The following is a 24,232-nucleotide window of genomic DNA, read 5'->3' on the forward strand; positions in this document are numbered from 1 at the left end:
AAGGTGTGAATGCAGCCTTAGTGCTTCAGCATTTATTCATTTAAATGTCCGGAATAAATGAATATTCTGGCTAATGGATTGAATAAACATGGAAACGCATGACAAGCCTAAACACGTTTGTAAAAATGCAGCTTAGGCGCATTTTTGAAGCTGTTTTCCTCATGTCAGGAGAAAATTGTGCATGAAGCCTAAATGGAATGTGAGGTAATGCACAAGGTGGGAGCACCCTTTATTTTTTATATAAGATAACTGGTGGCACATTCCATTGACAGTCTGTTACATGCCTCAAGCTAATACAGGCACCAATGTGAATGCGATAAAGGTTATGTATTTTTGCCACTGTTCCCTCATTGAAGGAGAGCACTGCGCAGCCGCACCGGCTCCTACTTCCTACACAGACATGACACGTTCTGTAAGAGCCCGTAACGGACACAGCCACTCAGCACGTCACGTGAGAGGACCTTGCGTCACACCCTTTCCTCTGAACGTCCAATCAGAAGCCTCAGAGCGGCAGCGGAGCGCAGTTTGAAAACTACAGCGAGTTGCGGTGTACGGTGAGGTGGTCGTCATCGTCCCGGGTTTGTCAGAGGGCGCTGGAGTGGTGAGGCTTAGGGGGCTCGTTATAAGGAAACGGCGACATGTCACGTCACGCCAGGAAGAGGTGAGGCTGCAGAGAGTGCCCACAGACAATGCCCACACACAGGCGCCGCACGCCCTACCTACCCATACGCCACAACAATAATAAGCAGACGCAGTATGCTAGGAATGTCAGCCGTGACCCGCTGCTTGTCTGGGTCAGCCTGTGTGCGCGCTACACATGTGCAAGCCCCATAGCATGCCCTGCTTTGTTTATTACCCTGCTTTGTTTATTACCCTGCTTTATTTATTACCCTGTATTTCATACTAGGAGCCACTGGGGGTCTCCAGAGCAGGGAGTCATACATGGCATTTGGTGCAATTCAGAGAGGAAAAGCAGACTTGGAAATATGCCCTCTCTCTGGGATCATCCAGGCTGTATTCACACTATGGGGGAGATTTACTAAAACTGAAGAGTGCAAAATCATCTGGTGCAGCTCTGCATAGGAACCAATCAGCTTCCAGGTTTTTTGTTTTTTTTGTCAAAGCTTAGTTGAACAAGCTGATTGGCTACCATGCACAGCACAGTCTTCCGTGTGCCCCGTTCGCACAGCAGCCCGAGGCTGCATCTTATGGTAGAGGATCGTAGAGAAGCGCAATCTTTTCAGATAAATACAGCATGAGTTATTAACTCAAAAATTCATGTAATTCTCTTGGGGAATTGACCTCTATGTTCATTCTGAATAAATATATATATATATATATATATATATATATTTTCAACCAGAAGAGAAATACAAGTTTAAATCCAGTATTTTTTTGCTAGAAGATTACTTAGAACCTCCAAACATTAATTTTTTTTTTTTTTTTTTGCAGCGACCCTAGAGAATAAAATGCTGATCATTGCAATATTTTATGTCACACTGTATTTGCGCAGCGGTCTTTCAAACGCGGTTCTTTGGGAAAAAAAAATACACCTTAACCGATTGCCAAACAGCCGTCTCAGTTATACTGCGGCAGGTTGGACTCGTGCACAGCGTTCTGTGGGTGTGCGCACACACGCCGATTGGCCAGCGGGTCCGGCGCAGTTGATGTTTTTCGGCCGCCCGCAAACGTTCCTCGCAGTGACAGAACGGGGATCTGCCAAAGTAAACAAGACGGATCACCGTTCTGACAGAGGATCACACAGAGATCCTGTCTTTCTGCTATGCGGGTAGATGGATCTGTGTGTTGTCCCAGGCAGCCCATACAGTTAGAAACACACTGTTGGAACACAGTTAAAATGGGTTGTAAACTCTCAAAAAAAAACCCAAAAACCTGCAATACACAGGCATAATGAGCTTGCATGCATTGCATACTAGCTCATTATGAAATACCTACTTTAGATCGAAGCTGTTGCAGCAGTCCCTGTACACCGCTGTGACCAGCGACCTGTCTCCCAGAGCTATTTGCAGGCTCCGGCGCTATGATTGGCCAGAACCGCAATGTCACGGCACAGTTACTGAAGACATGGCACAAGTGAGCCATTTCTTCGGTGCGCATGTTCCCATACAGTGAATATCTCCTAAACGGTGCAAGTTTAGGAGATATTCACGGTACCTACAGGTAAGCCTTATTATAGGCTTACCTGTAGGTAAAAGTGGCAGTACAGGTTTTACAACCACTTTAACCCTTTGATCGCCCTTGATGTTATCCCCTTCCCTGCCAGTGCCATTAGTACAATGTCAGTGCATATTATCAGTGCATATTTTTTAGCACTGATCACTGTAATAATGTCACTGGTTCCCAAAAAAGTGTCAAAAATGTCAGGTGTCCAAATTTGTCCGCCGCAGTCCCGCTAAAAATGGCTGATCACCATAGAAAATAAAAATGCCAAAAATCTATCCCCTATTTTGTAGACGCTATAACTTTTGCGGAAACCAATCAAACGCTTTTTGTGATATTTTTGGTAAAAAAAAAAAAAAAATGTAGCAGAGAACAAATTGGCCTAAATTGATGAAGAAATTAGATTTTTTTTTTACATTTTATTGGGTGTGTTTTATAGCATAATTAATTTATTTATATATATATATATATATATATATATATATATATATATATATATATATATATATATATTCAAAATTGTCAGCTTTTTTTGTTTATAGCACACAAAATTAAAACCACAGAGGTGATCAAATACCACCAAAAGAAAGCTCTGTTTGTGTGAAAAAAGAACATCAATTTTATTTGAGTAAGTGGTTGTGCAACACTGTACACAAATGAAATTTATTTAAAGCAGAGGTCCGCCCACTGCTGCAAAAATTAAAAGCCAGCAGCTGCACATACTGCACCTGCTGACTTTTAATAATTGGACACTTACCTGTCCTGGAGTCCAGCGATGTCTGCACCCCATCTGATGTTATCATCGGGTGCATGCCGCCTCTGTAACAAGATCACGTACTGGACACACGAAAAGCTGTAGCTTGTGGCCATGTTGTTTGAGAACCTTAGGGCAGCCATGACAGCTTGGCTAATAGTTTAACATTTCAGTAAAAATCTCCTCCTTTATTTCCAGGAATTAATAGGTTTATACTTCAAAAGAGCTGTTATCTCAACATAGAGAAAGCAGAACCAGACTAGGTCTGTAAAAACAGCTAATGCAGAACCAGGCTAGGTCTGTAAAAACAGCTAATGTTGGCCTGGCAGGATGCCTAGGCCTATTGTAAAACTGTCACCCTCTCAATTCAGAGAACCAGCCGATACCGGTCGTAAATACCTTAGTGCACATAAAGCTTAAACAGTGGAATTAGTATGAAATTTCAGCGTGCTTCATAACTTCCAAAGTAATAATAGCACAGCCATAATATGGACATATTTAGTTTCCTCAGATAATTCGTAACGTTATAAGTCCAGACACCCCTATGTCAGGTCATATGGGAAACCACTGGTACTCCTTATTCCTCCTAGGTAAACTAGGCCTTGAAGATCTGGCATGTGTGTATTCGTTTTGAAGCAAATGTCCCGCTGAACAATAATATGGATATTCGCAGTCTGTAAACAGTAGAGATATGAATATGTATCACAAAGTGTACCTGGGACATGGTCATGAGTGTAGACACCTCCCAGCAACCAACCCCTAAACAAGATGACCAGACGATTGGTTGCTGTCAACACCCCTTTGATCTGACAGAAAAGAGGAGAAGCCAAGACAATGGTCAGTTCTCCTCCTTTTACCATCCAAGCAGGAACATCTGCCAAGTTTGAGAACCGATTACCCAGCTCGTCGATCGAACTATGATCAACCCTCGGACTAGGGATGATAATCTATTAGTTGGCGGATTATTGTTTCGGTTAATAACCTTAAAGTGTGGTGCATAATTTTAGTTCATATGTAAAGCTTAAAAAAAGGCAATTTATTCTTAAATATCTATATGCAGTGGTAAATATAAATAACAAACTATATGGTTAGAGATCAAAATCTCAAATCCACTCTCAGAATAACAGACAGAAGAGATGTACTGTATATACTGTTAGAAGAGATATACTGTATATTTTATTAGAAGTTGAACCTGGTAAATATCAGACTCGGATATCTTTTTAAAAAGAAAAAAAGTTACTGTTTTGCAGATTTTCAAACAGAACTGTAATATATTATATGCTGGCCATACAAAAACAATGTCTTCCTTCAAAAAAAATTGTTATTTTTGAAACGTTAGTTCGATTTTTGAATCATTAGTGGGGTCAAATCGACGTTCATTTTCAACCACAGTGACAGGAAAATTTAGAAACAATAGAAAACTTCTTGATCAAAGGAATTTTCAGACAGTGTATGTGGCTTTCGTTCAGAAATTACATTCATTTTAAAACAGAATGTTAAAAGCAAGTGAAAATTTCAAACATTCTTTCAGCAAATGTACAAAGATTTTTTTATATGAATATTCTCGTCTGAAAATTGACCCGTGTGGCCAGCATAAGGCTCGGTACACACCTATGCAGTTTGCATTTGATCTGTTTCTACACTGCTTTTTTTCTGTGCATTAAGTACAGTATAGAGCTCCCCAATAGCAAGGTAAAGAAAACTGCCTTTAGAACCACTCAGTTCCTGACAAGGACTACATGTCCCATGAGGAATTGCTCCTCACACATTCACAAGTTCTCAGGCACTTACTGACATGTATGGATGGTGTACTGAGCTGTATGTGTGCTGCACTGTATTTCCTGATTTGTAAACAAATAATGCATTCTGTATGCAGGCCAACTAATCGGCTGGCCGATTAATCGATTATGAAAATAGTAATCAATGAACTTCATAAGCGATTGGTTGTCGATTAATCAATTAGTTGTTTCAGCCCTACCTCGGACATTAATTGCAAGTATTCTTCTTCCCCGATTCTACCTTATTTCTTTGTGGCTGTATGTTGTCATTATCTCTTTGAAACATCTTTTTTCTGTAAATATTTTATTTGCATCAACTTTGACCTTTTCATTATTAGGCCCCTTTCACACGAGGTGGACTCCGTTTCTACGGAGCCCGCCTTGGTCCGCCGGCTCAGCGGGAGATCAGTCCGTTGATCTCCGCTGTGCCGGCGGATGACAGGTCCCTCTCTGCTCACTGAGCGGGGAGGGGCTTGTCAGGCGCCGCTGCCGCCTATGGAGGGATCGGACGAAAACGGACAGCATGTCTGTTTTCGTCAGATCTCATCCGATCCACCAGCGATGGACCTGGACGTAGGGCCATCCGTCTGCTTTTAGTGGATCGGACCGGGTCGGATGTCAGCGGACATGTCTCTGCTGACATCCGACGCTCCATAGGCTAACATGGATCGCCCGTTCAGGTCCGCCGTCAAAACTGACAGGCGGACCTAAACGGTCCGATCGTGTGAAAGGGGCCTTAAACCCTTATGTTGGAATTCGTTACTGCAATCTGTCCTATTATCTCCTACTCTATTAGCTTTTAGACAATCCCTGAAAACCCTCCTCTTCAGAGAAGCCTCCCCTACCCACACCTAACAACTGTATGCCTATTTTCTCCATCAGCTCATCCCCCACAGTTATTACCTTTTGTGTCACTTGACCCTCCATTCTAGATTGTAAGCTCTAAGGAGCAGGGGCCTCTGATTCCTCCTGTATTGAATTGTATTGTAACTGTACTGTCTGCCCTTGTGTTGTAAATCGCTGTGCAAACTGTTGGCGCTATATAAATCTTGTATAATAATAATAATAATGTGCAAATAAACAAAGCTCATAAATTTACACAATCATCATAAATTGTGAAAACAATCCCATACATCATCCAACTAGGTTGTAAGTAAAAAATAAATAAATAAATAAATAAAGGGAGAACGGTCCCATGTATCATCCAATTAGATTGTAAGTGTCCAAAAAAAAAAAAACACTACCACAGTTCATGTGCCACAAGTAAAGGGAAATTTTCCAACATGGACTGCCACCAAAGAGTGTCACCCACATGCCCAATTGGGTGTCTCCTCATCTGATGTGATGAACCCCTTAAAAAAATCAAGGTGGTCAAAAGCGCTTTAATCACATGGACAGCAGGTCAGCTGCACCAAGGTCACACTTCCATATTCTGCAGCTCTTGCATGAAAAAAGGCTCAGAGGATATACAGTGGGGACGGAAAGTATTCAGACCCCCTTACATTTTTCACTTCACTTCAACGTAAATGATTTTAGCAAATGGCTGCAATATAACAGAGTGAAAAATTTAAGGGGGTCTGAATACTTTCCTCACTGTATGCAAAGAAGATCCAATAGAGTAGTATTGCCAGTGACTTTTTAATAAAATAATGAAAAGGAGTAAGACTCGCAATGCGCAGAGACGCATACAAGTGTCTGATCTCTGCATGCATATACACAGTGTAGATCTGTCAGCTCAGCAAGATGGCGCCTGACCCCTTCCAGCTTCATGTCAAACAGGTCCCACTTGCCTCGCATGTAATGCCCCTCCGGGCTTTTGGCCTTTATATTTTTTTATTTTGGATAGAGTAAGGGAGGGTTATAACCCCTGTCAGGTTTTCTTGCCATATACTGTATGTCCCACAGGGTAAATTTTCCTTCACTTCTTGTTCCATAGTCAAAACAGAAAGTGAGAGAAGATCCCTCCAAAGTGAGGGAATCCTGGGATGTCTCCAGAATTAGTGTCCCCATTGGAAGATTTTTCCTCTATTACTGTTCCGGTGTCAGCCCCAAATTTGGGATTTTCTATTACCTTCACTTTTGATAATAGTAAACAGGACAAATAGGGTGAATCTTCCTAAAGAGGGACACAGACCGCAATAAAAACTGACAGGAGTTCTAATCCCTCCTCACTCTATCCAAAAAAAAGTGTTGCATTTAGTTACACTTTTAAAATAACTTTGAGTTTGGGTTTAAAATAGCGCCTGGGGCTATAGAATGAAAAGTTTGGGCATATTTACAATCCTGGGAGCCACAGGTGCTGTATGCAACTGCCTTATAGATATGAATGACTGTACAGAGCTGTATGCAGGCATATTCCTGTACTTGGTTAAAGCTGTGCTTGTGACTTTGAGCTGAGGTATCCTCAGGGGCTCTTCACAAGCAGGCAAATGGTTCCCCCTAATCATCAGTCTAATTTTCCAGACTAATTGTTCTAGCAAACTGTCCAGAATTGTGTTAATTAAAAGGCAGAAGTTTTAATAGATGGGAGAGCCAGAGTAAACCGTGCTTGGCTATGCCCACCAAAAACCTAGGAGAAGACGGCCAGGCACAATTTGATCCAAAGAAATTTTATTTGCTCCAACCTATAACATCCAGTCCAATTTTTAACATGAAATAGGGACTCTAGCTAGTCCCTGTTGGTTAAAAAAACAAAAAAAATATTTGTTTCATTTTCATACATCTGCCCATGTGTGGTTATTATGCTAAACCAAAGATTCTAAGTCCTTGAGTGTGAGTTCCCATGACTTGAAGCACATTGTAGTGTAAGCAAAGGCAGAAAATGTAGCTCGGCCTAAATTCGATACATGGATGGTCCGGTTGGCACCAGCTGGCTCGACGAACGTTGACTGAAAAAGTGAAGGAGCTGGATCAGAAATTGTTGGCTGAACAGTGACTGTATCCATTTAGATGCAGTCACTGTTTAGGTATTCAGACAGCCACAGGTGCTGCAGCTGCCTGAATATAATGGCTGCCAGGGGAGATTCCTCCATTTGCACTGTTTAGCGTGTATGATGGAATCTATTAGATTAGAAATCAGTCTGTCTAGCATTACATCAGTCTTCAATTAGAAAGATTTCAAATCTTAGTTTAGTCAGTCTGAACTTGTTTTATAGCAAGTAAAAGTTTATTTTTTTTAATTTAATTTATTGCTGTTTGGTTCTGTGCCACAACAATTATGCATGTTCTGATTCTAATTTAATGGTTCTCTGCTTGAATCTATTTCTTTAAAAAAAAACAAAAAAAAAAAACACTTTCTCCCTCTGTTTTAGCGAGGTCTTGGCTTCGTCTGTCATCACCAGTGCAAACCATGCACTTGCAAGGCTTATGGATATCTGGGATGGGCTGGGTATCAAAGAGGAAATGCGACTGCGGAGAATCGAGGAAGTGAGAAAACACATTGAGGTAATGAGAGATATATAGTATGTATAACTTTTTTTAATCAAACATTACGTGCACAGGATAACTAATCAAGTACATTGGGTTATACAGCTACCTTTCAGGAGATTGAACAATGGAAAAACAAAAGCTGTAAGAACCACAGCCCAGTAAAACCCCTCCCACTGCCAGCATGTCTTGGTTTTTTGCAATGTATTTTTTGGGAATGGAGCTAACCATTTCTTTCTCTTTTACATTTTATTAAGCTATTTTTTTCCAAGGAAGGTTCATCAGCTGCTGCAGGTCCACTTGGGCTCATTTTTGCAACTTCCTGATTAGCTACTTCTTGCGTTCACCCTGGGCCATGCCCGGAATCCTGGCAGGAAGAAGCAGGACTGGCCTGTAATGTGGCCCTCTGGGTACTAAACCCTGCATTAAGTGCTCACCTAGACACAGAGTGCATCTGTTGAGTTAGCCACAGGGTGCGCTACAGGTCCAGGGCTGTGGTCCATCATCTGGAGAAGACCTGTCCTTGAAGACCCCTTAGGAGGTATGCCCACCAAGATGGTGAAGACTGTCTGATGTGGTATTACCTTGGATCCTGCCTAGCACTTTCCAGACTGTGCTCGATTTGGTATTTGCAGGTCTCGCCCTTATTAAATAAGTGATACAAAAAACAGCACTGGCAACTGGCACATAAATTGATAAATACGTAGCTGCAAATAACTGAATAATTGTGAATCAGAAAATTGCACTACGTGCTAAATGGATCAAGTGACATATGGTGGAGGTGAGATACATCTGTTTAGAAACAGAGTACTTCAGCAATTAGAAACATACCTTAACATATAGCAATATGAATATGCATAAATCTCAGCATATAGCAATATAGATAAACATATACATAATATAAAGTGAAAAATCCAGGATGGATATGAACATTCCTCAGGATAAACCCATTAGACAGTAATGGCAGACTTCCAGCTCCTCAGCCAAAGGATTGCATACAGTCACCTGAAATGCTGCAGTAGATACAGGAGGATAGGATGAGACCTGGGCTGCTGTTACTGGGATATAACCTCGGAGGCCACAGACATCATATTCCACCCAAAAAAAATGGAAAAAGATATGGTATAATATCGTAGGGAAAAGGATCAGGTGCGCATGATAGCGCTACTCATGGAGTGAAGACTACAAACAGGCATTCAGAGTTGGTCCGTGATCGCCGCTATAGTAGCGTGCGTTCCACAGAGAACAGGAAACAGCGTCACTGGTTGTGAACGTGAGCCGGATATTGCGTCGATGCGTTTCGCCCCTCCTCCAGGGCATCATCAAATGTCTTTATTACTGTATGCAATCCTTTTGGCTGAGGAGCTGGACGTCTGCCATTACTGTCTAGTGGGTTTATCCTGAGGAATGTTCATATCCATCCTGGATTTTTCACTTTATATTATGTATATGTTTATCTATATTGCTATATGCTGAGATTTATGCATATTCATATTGCTATATGTTAAGGTATATTTCTAATTGCTGAAGTTCTCTGTTTTTAAACGGCTGTATCTCACCTCCACCATATGTCACTTGATCCATTTAGCACGTAGTGCAATTTTTCTGATTCACAATTATTCAGTTATTTACAGCTACATATTTATTTATCAATTTATGTGCCAGTTGCCAGCGCTGTTTTTTTTTTGTATCACTTATGTCAAGTTGTAGCACTTGTATCAGCAGCTGTAACAGTTTTTTGCACTCATTTATTATTTTTGCTAGCACTGCTTCCATATATTTATTTGCCCTTATGAAAGCTCATGGGTGCGTCTTTGTCTGCAACTCGATTTCCAGTCAAAAATGTCTTAACGTCACAGGCCAGCAAAGGGCCCAGTGGCCTGGGGTGCTTTGGCATTAGCCCCCAGCCTTCATTTTGACTGAGGCTGTGTGACCCATTTAAAATATGGTACATGACGCACTCTCCCTGAGCAGCCACGGGCCCCAGCCATACTGCCCAACTGTACTGCACTTTTCTGTGTTGCACACGCATCCTCGTTGCTGTCCTGCCATCCTTACTGAGAACACCCCTGAACTTGAGGACATTTTCTCCAAGCGTCTTCCAGGACAGCCCATGAGATCTTGGGCTCCTCCTACCAGGACAGGAAACACGTCACCCCCACCAGATAAAAGGGCGGTCCTCCAGGCCCATGTCAGTTATTTGTGTTTCCTCCGGACGGGGGGGTAACATGTTCATGGAACCTGCTCCCATAGGCCTTATAAGCAGGGGCTTTGTATGGCTATTTTCTGGGGCATATCACTTACCTCTTCCTCTGCCAGAAGCAGCACACCGCTGGGGAGGTTGGCTGTTCTGCTGTTCCCTGTCCTCAGTGCCTGGAGAGGGCCAGGACCGGTGTGAGGTCGTGCCCCTAGCGCAGTGCATTGCACTATAGCTCAGCTGAGCTTCGGTTGTCCTTCCCTGCCGACAGCGTGGCTGATCTGAGCAGGGAATGGAGGCAGCAGCAGCGCTCGAGGGGTCGGAGCTATTGCGCTCCAAGCTGGCCCACAGGAAGTGCCTGGAGAGGGTTACTTCCGGGGCATATGACCTCATCATCGGGCGTCGGAGACGAGGTTCCAGTCTTCATAAACGGCGCGAACAGAGAACGCTGGCTGCTGGTGTTTCTTGGTGTTAAGCAGCCAGGCTGTGGATGACCAAGAGGGGCAGAATGGATCCTCCTGCAGTACCTGCACAGGCAGCGGATGCAGTTCCCAACACCAGCACCTCACAGGTAAGCCTGGGGTGTTCTGTCACCACCTTGCTATCCCTGTGAGTGTTCCCTCCCCCTCCCCCCTCTGTAGTAGTGGGTGTAAGGGGACACATTTCCTCCCTCCTGCACATGGTGTTACGGAGTGATTGGGTGGCTTTAATTACATTGTGGGTCATTTATTTTTGTCTTGCAGACCAAGACTCAGGACAAGGCCCAAGCGCAGCCACTTAAAAGGAAATGTGCGGTTTGCGCAAACAAATTGAGCTCCTCATGGAGCAAAGCAGTTTGTCGCTCCTGTATAGAATGCCTAGTAAAGGATGACCCGGTTGCCTCTTGCCAGAAGATGCTTACTTCTGTTAGGGATGAGCTTGCGTCCACCTTCAGTTCCTTTAGAACGCTTATTGACAAGCTCCAGACTCCAGCAGAGAGTCCGTCTTCACTGAAGGCGTCAGTAAGCACTTCGCAGCAGGCAGAGAGTGAGGACTCTGAGGCTGAGGTCAGATCTACCCGTTCTTCTCTGGAAGAATCAGGGTCAGATACAGAGCCCAGAGATAGAGAATCCACTCGAGGCTCAAGATTTAAGTTATCTGTTGAGGATGTAGATGACTTATTAAAGGCTATCTATACTACCCTTGAATTAAAAGAGGAAGAGGTTCAGTTATCCAAACATGATCTTATGTATAAAGGATTGCATAAGAGAAAATCGAGAGTTTTTCCAGTTCATAGTTCTTTGGTTGATACTATTGAACTGGAATGGGATAATCCTGAGAGAAAACCATTCTTCTCTAGTAACCTAAAAAGGAGGTTTCCTTTTGATGAGGACACGGCCATGGAATAAGAATCCCAAGTTAGACGCACCTCTTTCAAAGGTTTCAAAAAACTCGGACCTGGCGTTCGATGACATGGGTACGCTTAAGGATCCGATGGACAAGAGGGGGGATATCCTTCTCCACAGAGCCTGGGACTCAGCAGTTGGAAACCTGAAACCAGCTCTGGCTTCCACTTGTGTGGCCAGAAATCTGGAGGTTTGGTTGACTCAGATTCAGTCACATCTGTCAGCAGGTACCTCCCAGAGAGCAAATTTTAAAGTCTTTTCCTCTCCTATTTCAGGCAGTGGGTTTTTTGGCAGATTCTTCCGCTGAGTCGGTAAGAATGTCAGCCAGGACTTCGGCTCTAGTGAACTCGGCCAGGAGAAGCCTTTGGCTTAAGACCAGGTCAGGGGACTCGGCCTCCAAGTTGCGCCTTTGTGGCCTTCCTTTAACTGGCGATCATTTATTTGGCCCAGGTCTACAGGAGGCACTGGAACGCACGGCTGATAAGAAAAAGGCGTTTCCAGAGAAAAAGAAAGTTCAGACAGCCAGAAATTTTTTTCGTGGCCAAAGCAGGCAACAGAGTCCTAGAGAAAATGACAGCAGGCCGAAAAAGCATTGGACTGGGCACAAAGGCAGAGGCAAAGGGGGAGTGCTGTTTAACCCTCCTCAACAGCCCGCCATGCCGCAGTGACTTGTGTTCCCCGGTGGGAGGGAGATTGAGGGCCTTCATCCCACAGTGGGCAGCAGTCACTCTGAGCCCCTTCGTCCTGGACCTAGTGACCAACGGGTGCAGGCTGGAGTTTGTTCACCAACCACCAGAACGTTTGTTGGTCACATTTCCTCCACAAGATCGGGAAAAAGCGAGGGCTCTGGGTCTCCAGATCGGAGACTTATTAGATCAAAAAGTACTGATTCCTGTTCCTCGATTGGAGCAGGGCAAGGGATTCTATTCCCATGTATTTGTGGTCAGAAAGCCGGCAGGAAAGTTTCGACTTATCCTGAATCTCCGGACCATAAACAAGTCCATCAGATATAAGCATTTCCGTATGGAGACGGGTTTTTACAATCAAAAACCTACTATACCCAAACTGCTTTATGGCCACGTTGGACTTAAGGGATGCTTATCTTCACATCCCTATCCATCCAGCCTTCCAAAAGTTTTTGAGATTGGCAGTGAAGACTGGTATGGGGACCCGACATTTTCAATTTCAGGCCCTCCCCTTCGGTCTTTCCTCAGCCCCACGCATCTTTACGAAGGTGTTGGGGGAATCGCTGGCTCCACTAAGATTAAAGGCAATAACTGTTATCCCTTACTTAGACGACCTCCTGATAGTGGCAAAATCATACCAAAGGCTGTTGGAGGATCTCCAGGCTGTACAGGACTTCTTACAGTCCCTAGGCTGGCTAATAAACAAAGAAAAATCGTCCTTGATTCCGGCCCAGAAAGTAACTTATCTGGGTTACGATTTTTGCTCAGTGAACCAAAGAGTTTTCCTTGCTCAGGAGAAGATTACCAAAGTGTTCCAGACTATGTCAGCATTGCAGACCAACCAGTCGGTCTCTCTGAGACAGGTGTCGAGGGCAGTGGGTCTTATGACCTCATGTTTTCCCGCAGTACCATGGGTGAGACTCCGTCAGCGTCCGTTACAAAGGTTTCTTTTAAGAAACTGGGACGGGGACGTAAGGTCCCTGGAGTCAAGGATCTGGCTTCCCGACAGGATAAAAAGAAGCCTGTGGCGGTGGAGAGCTGGTCAGCACCTAGCAGGAGGTCTCCCATGGTCCTTTCCCATTTCCCGAAGGATTACCACGGATGCGAGTTCCTGGGGATGGGGGGCCCACCTCAGCAATGCAGTAGCACAAGGAGAGTGGTCCCCAGAGGAGGCAAGGGCCTCATCCAATCAAAGAGAGCTGCTTGCAGTCCAGAGAGGCCTCCAGTCTTTTCAGATGGAGATCAGGGGTCACAACCTCCAAATTCTGTCAGACAATATAGCGACAGTCGCGTATATCAACAAGCAGGGAGGCACGAGAAGCCGGAGGCTTCAGTCCATTGCCCAGGAGATCCTTTCATGGGCAGAGGGGAATCTAGCCTCTATTTCTGCTGTACACCTGAAGGGGACAAACAATTGCCTGGCAGATTATCTCAGCCGTCACAGGATAGACCGAGACAACTGGTCCCTTCATCTCGAAGTCTTTGCAGACCCCACCAAGAGATGGGTTATCCCGTAGCGGATTTGTTCGCAAACGGAAACAACCGCAAGACGGAGATATTCTTTTCCATGAACCCGGCAGACCAAGCCTTGGGGATCGATGATCTGGCAAACCCGTGGCCTCCAGGCCATTGTTATGCCTTTCCACCAATCAGACTGATTCCAGAAGTCCACCGGAAGTTTCGGCTGGAAGAGACAGATCTGATTCTAATTGCCCCGTTTTGGCCCAAGAGGCCATGGTTTTCCCTGCTACAGTCTCTGGTTTCAGAGCCTCCGTGGAGTCTTCCGAAAAGGGAAGACCTATTATTGCACGGTCCAGTATCACACCCTCAGGTGGTTTCCTTAAACTTGACGGCCTGGTATCTGAAGAAAAGATACTGAGCGCCCAAGGGTTCTCTGACAAAGTAGTCAGGACTCTCGTTAATTGCAGGAAGCCGGTTACTAGAGCCTTATATTCCAAAGTTTGGAAAAGGTTTAACTCATGGCTATCTGAAAATGATAGATTAACTCATGATATTCCGTCTATTTTGGAATTTTTCCAAGAGGGTGTCGACAAAGGTCTTTCTGTCAGTACCTTTAAAATTACAGGTGGCAGCTATTAGTGTGTTCCTCCAGTTTTCTCTCCTGGAAAATCCCACTATAGCCAGATTTTTCAAATCTATCTCTAGGGCCAGACCAGTAGTAGTGAGAAGTTGTCCAACGTGGGATCTGTCCCTAGTACTTCAAACTCTGGTAGAATTTCCATTTGAACCTCTGGGAAGTATGTCAGTTAAGTTACTTACATTAAAAACTGTGTTCCTTATAGCTGTTACCTCAGCTCGTAGGGTAAGTGAGTTGCAGGCCCTATCAGTAAGGGAGCCCTTCCTCACGATTTTTGAGGATCGAGTTGTGTTACGAACCGATCCAGGTTTTTTGCCCAAGATGGCAAGTACATTCCACCGATCTCAGAACATTGTATTGCCAACCTTTTGTAGTTCGCCACAGGGCGACTTAGAAAGAAAATTTAGTTTTCTAGATGTAAGAAGGATTCTCTTGGTCTATCTTGAGGTCACGAAGACCTTTAGGAAAACTGATGCCTTGTTTGTCCTCTTTTCTGGAGTTCACAAGGGGAATAGTGCATCTAAAGCCACATTGGCTAGATGGATAAAGCAAGCCATCTTGGAAGCTTACAAAATTAGGGAGGTCCCTACACCTTTTGTTACTGCACACTCAACTAGAGCCTTGTCTACGTCTTGGGCTGAGAGGGCTGGTGCCTCACCGGAACAAATTTGCAGGGCTGCCACTTGGTCCAGTTACTCGACCTTCATTAAACATTATCGCCTGGATCTCCTATCAGCTCAGGAGCAGGCGTTTGGTCGTAAGGTCCTTCAGGCAGTTGTCCCTCCCTAGACTGGTAAGTTCTGGCTCATCGTCTCATGGGCTGTCCTGGAAGACGCTTGGAGAAAAGCTGAGTTAGACTTACCGGTAACTCCTTTTCTGAGAGTCTTCCAGGACAGCTGGATTCCCACCGGTATTGTCTGAAGTTATATGTATTATGCATATGTTTTGCAGGGTCCTACGGTTCTTGAGAATACTGACATGGGCCTGGAGGACCGCCCTTTTATCTGGTGGGGGTGACGTGTTTCCTGTCCTGGTAGGAGGAGCCCAAGGTCTCATGGGCTGTCCTGGAAGACTCTCAGAAAAGGAGTTACCGGTAAGTCTAACTCAGCTTTTCTGTGGGCTCCCTGCTGCCATTTAGTGACATAATCACAGACCGTCAGGTGACCTTCCCTATACTTTACATATTTAACGGTATGTCCAGATCATGGGGGAGAAAGCCCTTTAGGCTCCAGGGTGGCTCGGGTGGGCATTTGTCCTCTGCCATATCCTCCTTCCTTAGGAATGGCTCCCTCCTCCGTGTTTCCCAGGAGGGAAGTTTTAACACATATGTCATGTTTTTTTGGCAGGTCTCTTTTATGATAGCTGATTTAGAATGTAGGAGTAGCAAGCATAATGTTACATGCTTCTTAGTCTCTCTCTAAATTCCCTGAAGTAGCAGTTTCTGCTCAGTCAGCCAGAGGTCAACAGCTATTGTAGTTTAATTCAACACTTGGTACACAAGGAGTCACTTTCTACAGACAATGCTCCAAACTGTAAGGTTACCATCTCGGTCCTTACTGGTGCAATCTGCACATGTTTAGATTTAAAGCTGCCTGTGTCAGCTATACCTAAAGTGATTGTTCTGGGCTCATTATGAGTGGGTTCACACTTATGCAAATTGGATGCAGGTTTCCCCACATCCATTTTGCATAGCAGGAGATTGTGACCTGCTCTCTATAGAGCCGGTTCACACATCTCTGGTGTGAATTGCACAGGAGCCCTGTGTGTCTTTTGGTCCGTTTCAGGTCCAAAGTCAGCCCAAAATTCGGGCTGAAATCGGACCTGAAACGATGAATGGAGACGTACTGGACTCCTGTTGTGAGCCGCTGTGCTCAAGTGTAAACCCAGCCTCGAGTCTCCAACTTGTTATTCTTTGCCAGTGCATTCCCTATTGCATCCAGGAATGTACATTGATTGGCCTAATCTAGAAAAGGTCTTTGCTCCTCCTGGACTGCTGCTGGCAAAACACTTTATGTAGGAGGGGTTCCTACAGAAGTGGGGATCTATTCCTATTGTGGACCCAGCCATTTCTTGTCCTCTCCACTTATCTCCTAATGCTCCACTCTGGTTTAACCCATGTTTATGCAAATTCTTTCATTTGGAAGATGGTTATCAATGGTCCAAGTTCGGGATTAAGTATCTCCGTCAATTATGATATGGGTAATTTTAAAACGTTTGCACAGTTGCAGGTGGAAATGGGTGTACCCAGCTCTTGGCAATTCTATTACTAATTAATTAACAGAAGAACATTGGGAAGAGGTGTTGGTCTCGTACATGCCCACAGTCATCTCAGCTAGAGATTAGATGATACAGCTAAGATACCTACATCAAATGTACTTATACGCTCCTTCGGTTGTATAAAATGGGGAGGAGAGAAACCCCTACATGCCATAAATGTCTTTATGGAGGAGGAATCTTTTATTCATATGGTATGGGAGTGCACTAGGTTCCGTCCCCTCTGGTCCTAGGTCACTCAGTTTATTGCGGATATTTTTGACCTTTCAAATATCTGTAGTCCACTGGTGGCGCTTCTGGTTGTGATTGAGGATGAAGTTGAGTAATAATAAGAGAACCCTGCTACGATTGTTCTTTTATGTTCGCAAGCTGATAGTTTACAATGCTCGGTTATAAATGGACAGAGTCGGTGATCACTGACTGTGCATTCGGAAAAGGAAGGAGCCAGTACATGACAGATTTACCGACTCCTTCCTCTGCTCTCCTTCCTGACAGATCTGGGACACGGTGGGGGAGCGGGGGGAGGACATGGCGGGGGCCCTTAGGAGGACACAGTTGGTGGGATGATCGGTGCGGCGTGGGGGGTCATTACAAGCGCCAATCTCCCTGTATAGATTTCAGTAAAGCAGCTGACAGCCGCAGGAGGGAGAGGAGGAGAAGCGGCTGTCAGCTGCTTTATTGAAAGCTATACAAGGAGATTGGTGCTTGCAACGGCCCCCACCGCTGCACCGATCATCCCCTGACTGCCCAGGTATCGGATTAGGCATCAAAGCACTTGCACAAGAACAAATGCTCGCTATCGGCACCGATACTAGTATCGGTATCGGTGCAACCCTACAATTGAATAGTGCCGGTGTTAAGCAGCTGACTTCCTGTGTTCAGAATGCAGTAAGCCAGCCGCTCAGCACCGGACTGAAAGCAAGTGGAGATCACTGGAGTAGTGGTTTCTATTACAGTGATTTCCAGCTTTCAGGGGAACAGCCAGGTATGGTAAATACATTGTTATATTGACCCAAGCTGGACCAATACAGTTATATAAATATCCATACCTTGCATTAACCTTTTTAACTCCAGACCATTGCAATTCAACGTTCTGGGGGTGTTGGACAAATGGGTGCTGTCTCTGGATTGCTGCATACGCTTGACCAGTAGGAACAGGCTCATCCTGACATAGTGGATCTCGGCGCTGAGATTGGAATAATCCTTTTTACCCAGTGGTTTGTAAGGTGCCAGCCTTTCAAGCTAGGGAGTTGTTCTAGGTACCCTCTTGGGTTGTCGGGGGAAGCTTCGCTCCACATCAATATTCTGCTGGATAGTCTGGACCAGGATTTAGTGGGCTGTGCCACGGCATCATACCAGATGGGCCATACACCAAAAAGTTTTCTGAAGGTTCGTTCAGTTTTCTAATAGTTGATGGGGTCAGATCGACTATCCTTTTTCAAAACCATCTATAGTTCCATGGGAAGGTGCATTTACCAAACAAAATTTTAAATATAAATATTTTATTTCAACATATGGCTTTGACATAGATTATTGGCTGAGATATTATGTACATTCACAAAAATGTATCTCCATATCTGCATTTTCTTATTTATTATCCACTTAAAGACCGAGCCTCTTTCTGAGATTTGGTGTTTACAAGTTAAAAACAGGTTTTTTTGCTAGAAAATTACTTAGAACCCCCAAACATTATATATTTTTTTTTCTAACACCCTAGAGAATAAAATGGCGGTTATTGCAATACTTTCTGTCAAACCGTATTTGCGCAGCGGTCTTACAAGCGCACTTTTTTTAGAAAAAATACACTTTTTTGAATTAAAAAATATGACAACAGTAAAGTTGCATGTTTTGAGTTACAGAGAAGGTCTAAGGCTAGAATTGTTGCTCTAACGATTGCGGCGATACCTCACATGTGTGGTGCGCTGCTCACGTATGCGTTCGCTTCTGTACGCGAGCTCGGCGGGACGGGGCATGTTTAAAAACTTTTTTTTTTTCTTCTTCTTCTTTATTTTACCTTTTTTATTTTTACACTGTTCTTTAAAAAAAAAAAATTGGGTCCCTTTTATTACTTTTACAAATAATGTAAAGATCCCTTGTAATAGAAAAAAGCCTGACAGGACTCTTAAATATAAGATCTGGGGTCAAAAAGACCTCAGATCTTATATTTACACAAAAGTGCAAAGAAAAAATTAAAAAAAAGTTGCTCTTTTAAAAAATTTTTTAGAGCTATTAGCAGAACTGAAATTTTTGATGGCGCTTCCACCCTGCAATGATATGGAGACGGGTGGGGGCCATCTTCCCCTCTCATTCTTCTCCATACCAAGCCAGGGAGAGGACCCGATCGCCTCCGCCGCTACCGACAGCTCCGGTAAGGGGTGGGCCTCTCCCGCCGCCTATAAAAGTAATCTAGAGGCGAATCCGCCGCTGAGACCACTTTTATCTGAAACAGGACCGCTTACTGAAGAAGAGGATATCGAGGTTATGGTAGCTAGTTGCTGCCATAATGATATCCCTCTTCAAAGTGCCGGTCCGGAAGTGGATTTATAAAACTGTAAGATGATAGCCTTACATTAAATTGGTTCATTATAGTTGCTTGTTTAAAAAAATTCTTTCCTGACTATATAAACGTTAAAGGATATTTTGCCATGTTCTTTGCTGTATATGCTTAAAAAAAATTACACAAACACACTGTATATATTTTATCTGTCTGATGTACACTGACCACTATTTAAGGAGCTTAAAGAATAGATAAAATTGACTCTCAAAATAATAAATGGTTTGGGAAAATGTATGGTTAAGTGTACTTTCTCTGCAACTTCTACTTACAGATGCGTTATGTTAAATTTCCTTTGTTGACCTTTTAAGCGCTGCTTCTGCTTGACTGTGTTTAAAAGACTTCCACGTAAGTTAATGGAACTGGCGCGCAGATTAGTCAGGCTGCAGTAATGCAATGAGATTACTAAAGCAACTTAAAATCTCATCTTGAGAGAGAAGGATAATTTTTTGTAAATGTGGTTCTTTAACCTCCCTGGCGGTATGATTATTTCAGATTTTTGCGTCTCAAAGCGGTACAATTATTTTGCATAGAAATTTGGCATTTTATATTGTAGGTCTGTAATTCTTAGCAATAACACACTTATATCTGTCCACCAAGAGTCTAGTAGATATCCTGGGTATGATGACGTTTGAAACACAAAATCATAAATTATTATATAATAAATAAATATAAATAATTACAAAAAATAATACTAATAAAATAAATTTCCCCACGATTCACTATCGCTCAAATCTGCAAGTGTTCTAATTTACTATCGCTGTTTTCTAGCTGGTCTAAAGCCACTTTTGACGTAAAGGGACACTTTTTGGTTGCTATGGACACTCAAGTTTCCAGGCAGAAAGAGCAGTGTATATAATATAAAACTGCATGCAGGGCATGGGCCAAAGCACTGGGGACAAAAGGGAAGTGAAATGATTTCATACAGTACTACAGTGTTATGATTTTTACATTTTTTTGAATTTGCCGCCAGGCTCCACCCCCGTGCATCGCAATGCTCGCAGGGAACGGAGCCTGGCACAGAGAGGCTTCAGGCAGAGGACGGAGCCCGCAGACAGCACGGGGGGACATCGCATGATCCTGGGGACAAGGATCCTGCAATGCAATCCCGAGTGTGGCTTGGGGTTACCGCTAATGGTGCTGAAATTTAACCCCGAGCCACACTCGGGAATACCGTCAGGGAGGCTACAGTGGTGTTCCACCCAAAAAAAAAAAAAAAAAATTTGGAAATTTTTTTTACTCGCCTTTTAATGGCTGTTGCTAGGGGGTCCCTCGTATTCTGCCTCTTTCAGTGCCTGGGCTGGTGACATCACTTCCCCTCGGCACAGGAAGGGCTCAGCTCTGCTCCCTCCCTCTTGTCAATGGGACCCATTACAGGTCCCAGATGACTGAGCGGCCAATCGCGGCACCGCTCGCGCATGTGCAGTGGGTGCCCGGCTGTGAAGCCACAGCCCAGCGCCCACAGTTGCAGTGCCGGCGCCGCCGAATGGAGGGGGAGACGAGCGGGGCTTCAATCCCCTGCATCGCTGGACCCTGGGACAGGTAAGTGTCCAATTAAAAGTCAGCAGCTGCAGTATTTGTAGCTGCTGGCTTCTTTTTTTTTTTTTTTTTTTTTTTAAATGGGAACCCCACTTTAATTTACTTTATCCCAAATATAGCTATTGATGGATTTATTTGTTGTTACAATTATGTACCTTTTTTAAAGAGGGCTGAAATATACATGGACCACTCTCATTCAAAATATTTGCCTATTGGTGCCCATAAGTGCTGCATATCAGGCCCATCAACTCAACATATCAGTGCAGCCTCAGCAGTGCCTGTCCGTGAAGGAGAAAACTAAATTCATAACCGAAACAAAAAACTTTTTTTTTTTTTTTTTTTTTTTTTTTTTAATTTCAGTCTTTTTTTGTTTAGTTTGTTTAGCAACAAATAAAAACTGCAGAGGTGATCAAACACTACCAAAAGAAAGCTCTATTTGTGGGAACAATATGATAAAAATGTTGTTTGGGTACAGTATAGCATGACCGTGCAATTGTTATTCAAAGTGCGACAGTGCTGAAAGCTCAAAATTGTCCTGGGTGGGAAGGGGCGAAAGTGCCTGGTATTGAAGAGGTTAAGTAGGCGGAATATGTCAAAGTGACATCCACATGAATGGCAGAATCCAAGGTTTCCCAGCAAAACATGCCCAAGGTATCACACCGCCTCTGCCGTCTTCTTCCTGTACTGCATCCTGGTGGTTCCTCTTTTCCAGGTAAGCGATGCATATGCACCTGGCCATCCACATGATGAAAAAGAAAGTGATTAAACCAGGCCACTTTTTTTTTTTTTTCTTTTTTTTTTGATTGCTCTGTGCTCTAGTTCTGATTCTTGCGTGCCCATTTTAGGCACTTTTTGCTGTGGGCAAGGGTCAGCATGGGCACCCTGACTGGTCTGCAGCTACGCAGCCCCACCTGTAACAAACTCCGATGCTCATTTTTGTTCTGATTTCAACACTTCAACTTCAGGGACCACATTTTAACTAGCTGCTCAATATATCCCACAACTTTCAGATACCATTGTAACAAGGTAATCAATGTTATGAACTTTAAAGCCGACCTTCAGTAATTATTTTCAACTTTCCATCTATTAAATCCTCTGCCCTTGTTGTTACCTTTGGATAGTAAAACATTTTTTCTCTGCCAGTAAATACCTTATACAGCTCACTTCCTCTTTCTTCTCTGGTCATTAGCCTAGGCTTATGACATCGTGCACATCTCTCACACACTTGTGAGAGTTTGCCAGAAAGGGAGGGGGGATGAGTCATAAGAGGACCAATGAGAGCTGAAGAGCTAGAGGTGTGCTTATGTGTAAATCCAGGAAGTGAACAGGCAGCAGCTTCAGCTACCCACAGCTAAAATGGATGCAACCAGACATAGTGGCAGGATATCTGCAGCATATTTGGCAAGTACAGAATCACAATATATATAAAATAATATGCAAAGTGGTTGGAGGGAAGCTTCAGAATGGCAAAGATGTTTTTAGTACAAATTATGTGAGCAGACTGCAGTTCCTCTTTAACCTGTCAGTGGTCATAAAGTGATGGCTGTATTAGGGTACACCTCCCCACTTATGTCTGAACACCATATTTGAACACCATATCTACATATAATTTCCATACATTTTACTGGTTACAACCATAATATACATGTATATCACACAGACAGTATACGGTAACTTGCTGAGCTCTTTAATCTATGTGTTTGTGTTTTTTTTTTTTTTTTTTTCGTTTTTTTATTTTAACATCCTCAGGAGTGTAGAGTCCATAATCAATCTAGCATAATCTGTTTGTCCAGGTGATGTCCACAATTGCTTGGTCGCAAAGAGTGGAAACTAAGTTCTGCCCCGCTACTCTGAAGCCTCTGGACACTGCTGACAGTGAAAGTTTCACTTGTGCCTGGTCCAATGATCTGCAATCGCGGTGAGCAGAGATTACGATGCAGGGGGCAGAGCAAGGCAACTGGTGATCAGTGTAGTAAAACAGGGGCAGGCAGGAAATATCCCGCCCATTGCTCTTCCAGGTACTTCCTGGCACTACCTGGATTGAACTCCTAGAGACTAAGATGCAACAGGTCAGACACATATAGGCAGCCTGCTGGGGTGACTGCCAGAACAGGCTGTGCCTTGCTGCTGGCAATTTCCGGCCCTATGTTTTCTTCTCATTACAAGCTTTAGCATAAAAATGGACTCGAGATCAAATTAATTTATTTGCCTGGTGCTTGGCTTTAATCAAAGCATACTAAAACAATCCAGACGTTGGGCAGAAATGCCCTTTGTTGTCTCCTGACCTGCTATACTGCCCATCTAACTGTTTGAATTACTGAAAGGATAATGGCCCTTATTAATCTAGCTGCAACAGTCCTTTTTTCAGTAAAACTGCTGCTTAATCAATATGTGATAGCAATATTGCTTGAGAGGCCATTTTAGCAAGCTTTATGTGCTGTAGCAGTTTGAACCAAGTTCAGTGTAACTGAATTCTGGAAACTGCGCCCAAAAAATGTCGACATATTGCAAAGGTCTAGTCCTGTAGTTTACCTGCAGCTGATATTTTCACCATTACTGACTTGCTATGCCCCCAACTGCACTGTGTCTGTGTGGAGATGGCCACCTTGGTAGAGTTAATCCTTCAAGGAGAATGGTAAACAGCACAGTAGTGACCGCCACATCTGAGACTAGCAGAGGCACCAGTGCTTTATATTTGACACTGGGCACAGATAAGCCTAGGCATGTTCACTCGCCTGGAAATGCACTGCTGCTTTTCAGGAGACATTCAAGTCAAAAGGTAGAATTTTCAGGTTTTTAGGCACAAGTAACATTTTTAAATGTTTACTATAACTTGGTATATCTTAATGTTCCAGCTAAAACCGCGTGCGTTCCCAACACGCAGAGAAACTTGCTGGAGTTTATCAGACATTAGTTGTTAATGGCAGCCCCAGGCATTTGCAAATGCTTGTGTTTTCGCAGGCACCAAACTGCATGGTGCCACAGCATAATGCAGTTTGGTGTGGCACGTTCTTGAAAAAAGGTCAGGAACTTTTTTTTTTTTTCTCATGTAGGACAACCCTTTGAAATAAATGGGCTGTCCTGTATGTGAAAATGACCCTGCACTTGGTTGCACCTGTAGGTGTGATCCAAGCCTAATAACAGTGAGAAATGTATCCTTTATATGCCTTAGTGCTAAGATGTGTGGTTTTTGTTTTTGCCTTTTTCTTTTAGGAGTTGTTTAATCGCATGATCACAGAAGAAATGGACATGAAAGATAGGATTGAAAAAAGTATTCACCTGTGCCAAAAGGAATTAAAGACTCTGTGCTATGAGTTATCTCTAGAGGAGTACAAGGTGAGAAATTAGTATTGCCACTCT

General features: G+C 43.6%; 1 protein-coding gene across 1 annotated transcript in view; it reads left to right on the forward strand.

The window, feature by feature from the left end:
* Positions 1-362: 362 nt before the first annotated feature.
* Positions 363-24,232, forward strand: part of LOC141106669 (protein regulator of cytokinesis 1-like) — a gene marked incomplete in the record, with an annotated part of 62,166 nt that continues 38,296 nt past the window's right edge. Inside the window, 3 exon segments of the mRNA XM_073597611.1 lie at positions 363-661; positions 8,025-8,157; positions 24,086-24,208. Coding sequence (XP_073453712.1) covers positions 639-661; positions 8,025-8,157; positions 24,086-24,208 — 279 coding nt within the window.

This window comes from Aquarana catesbeiana, linkage group LG01 (genome assembly GCF_042186555.1).
Source record: "Aquarana catesbeiana isolate 2022-GZ linkage group LG01, ASM4218655v1, whole genome shotgun sequence".
Classification (NCBI taxonomy): Eukaryota; Metazoa; Chordata; class Amphibia; order Anura; family Ranidae; genus Aquarana; species Aquarana catesbeiana.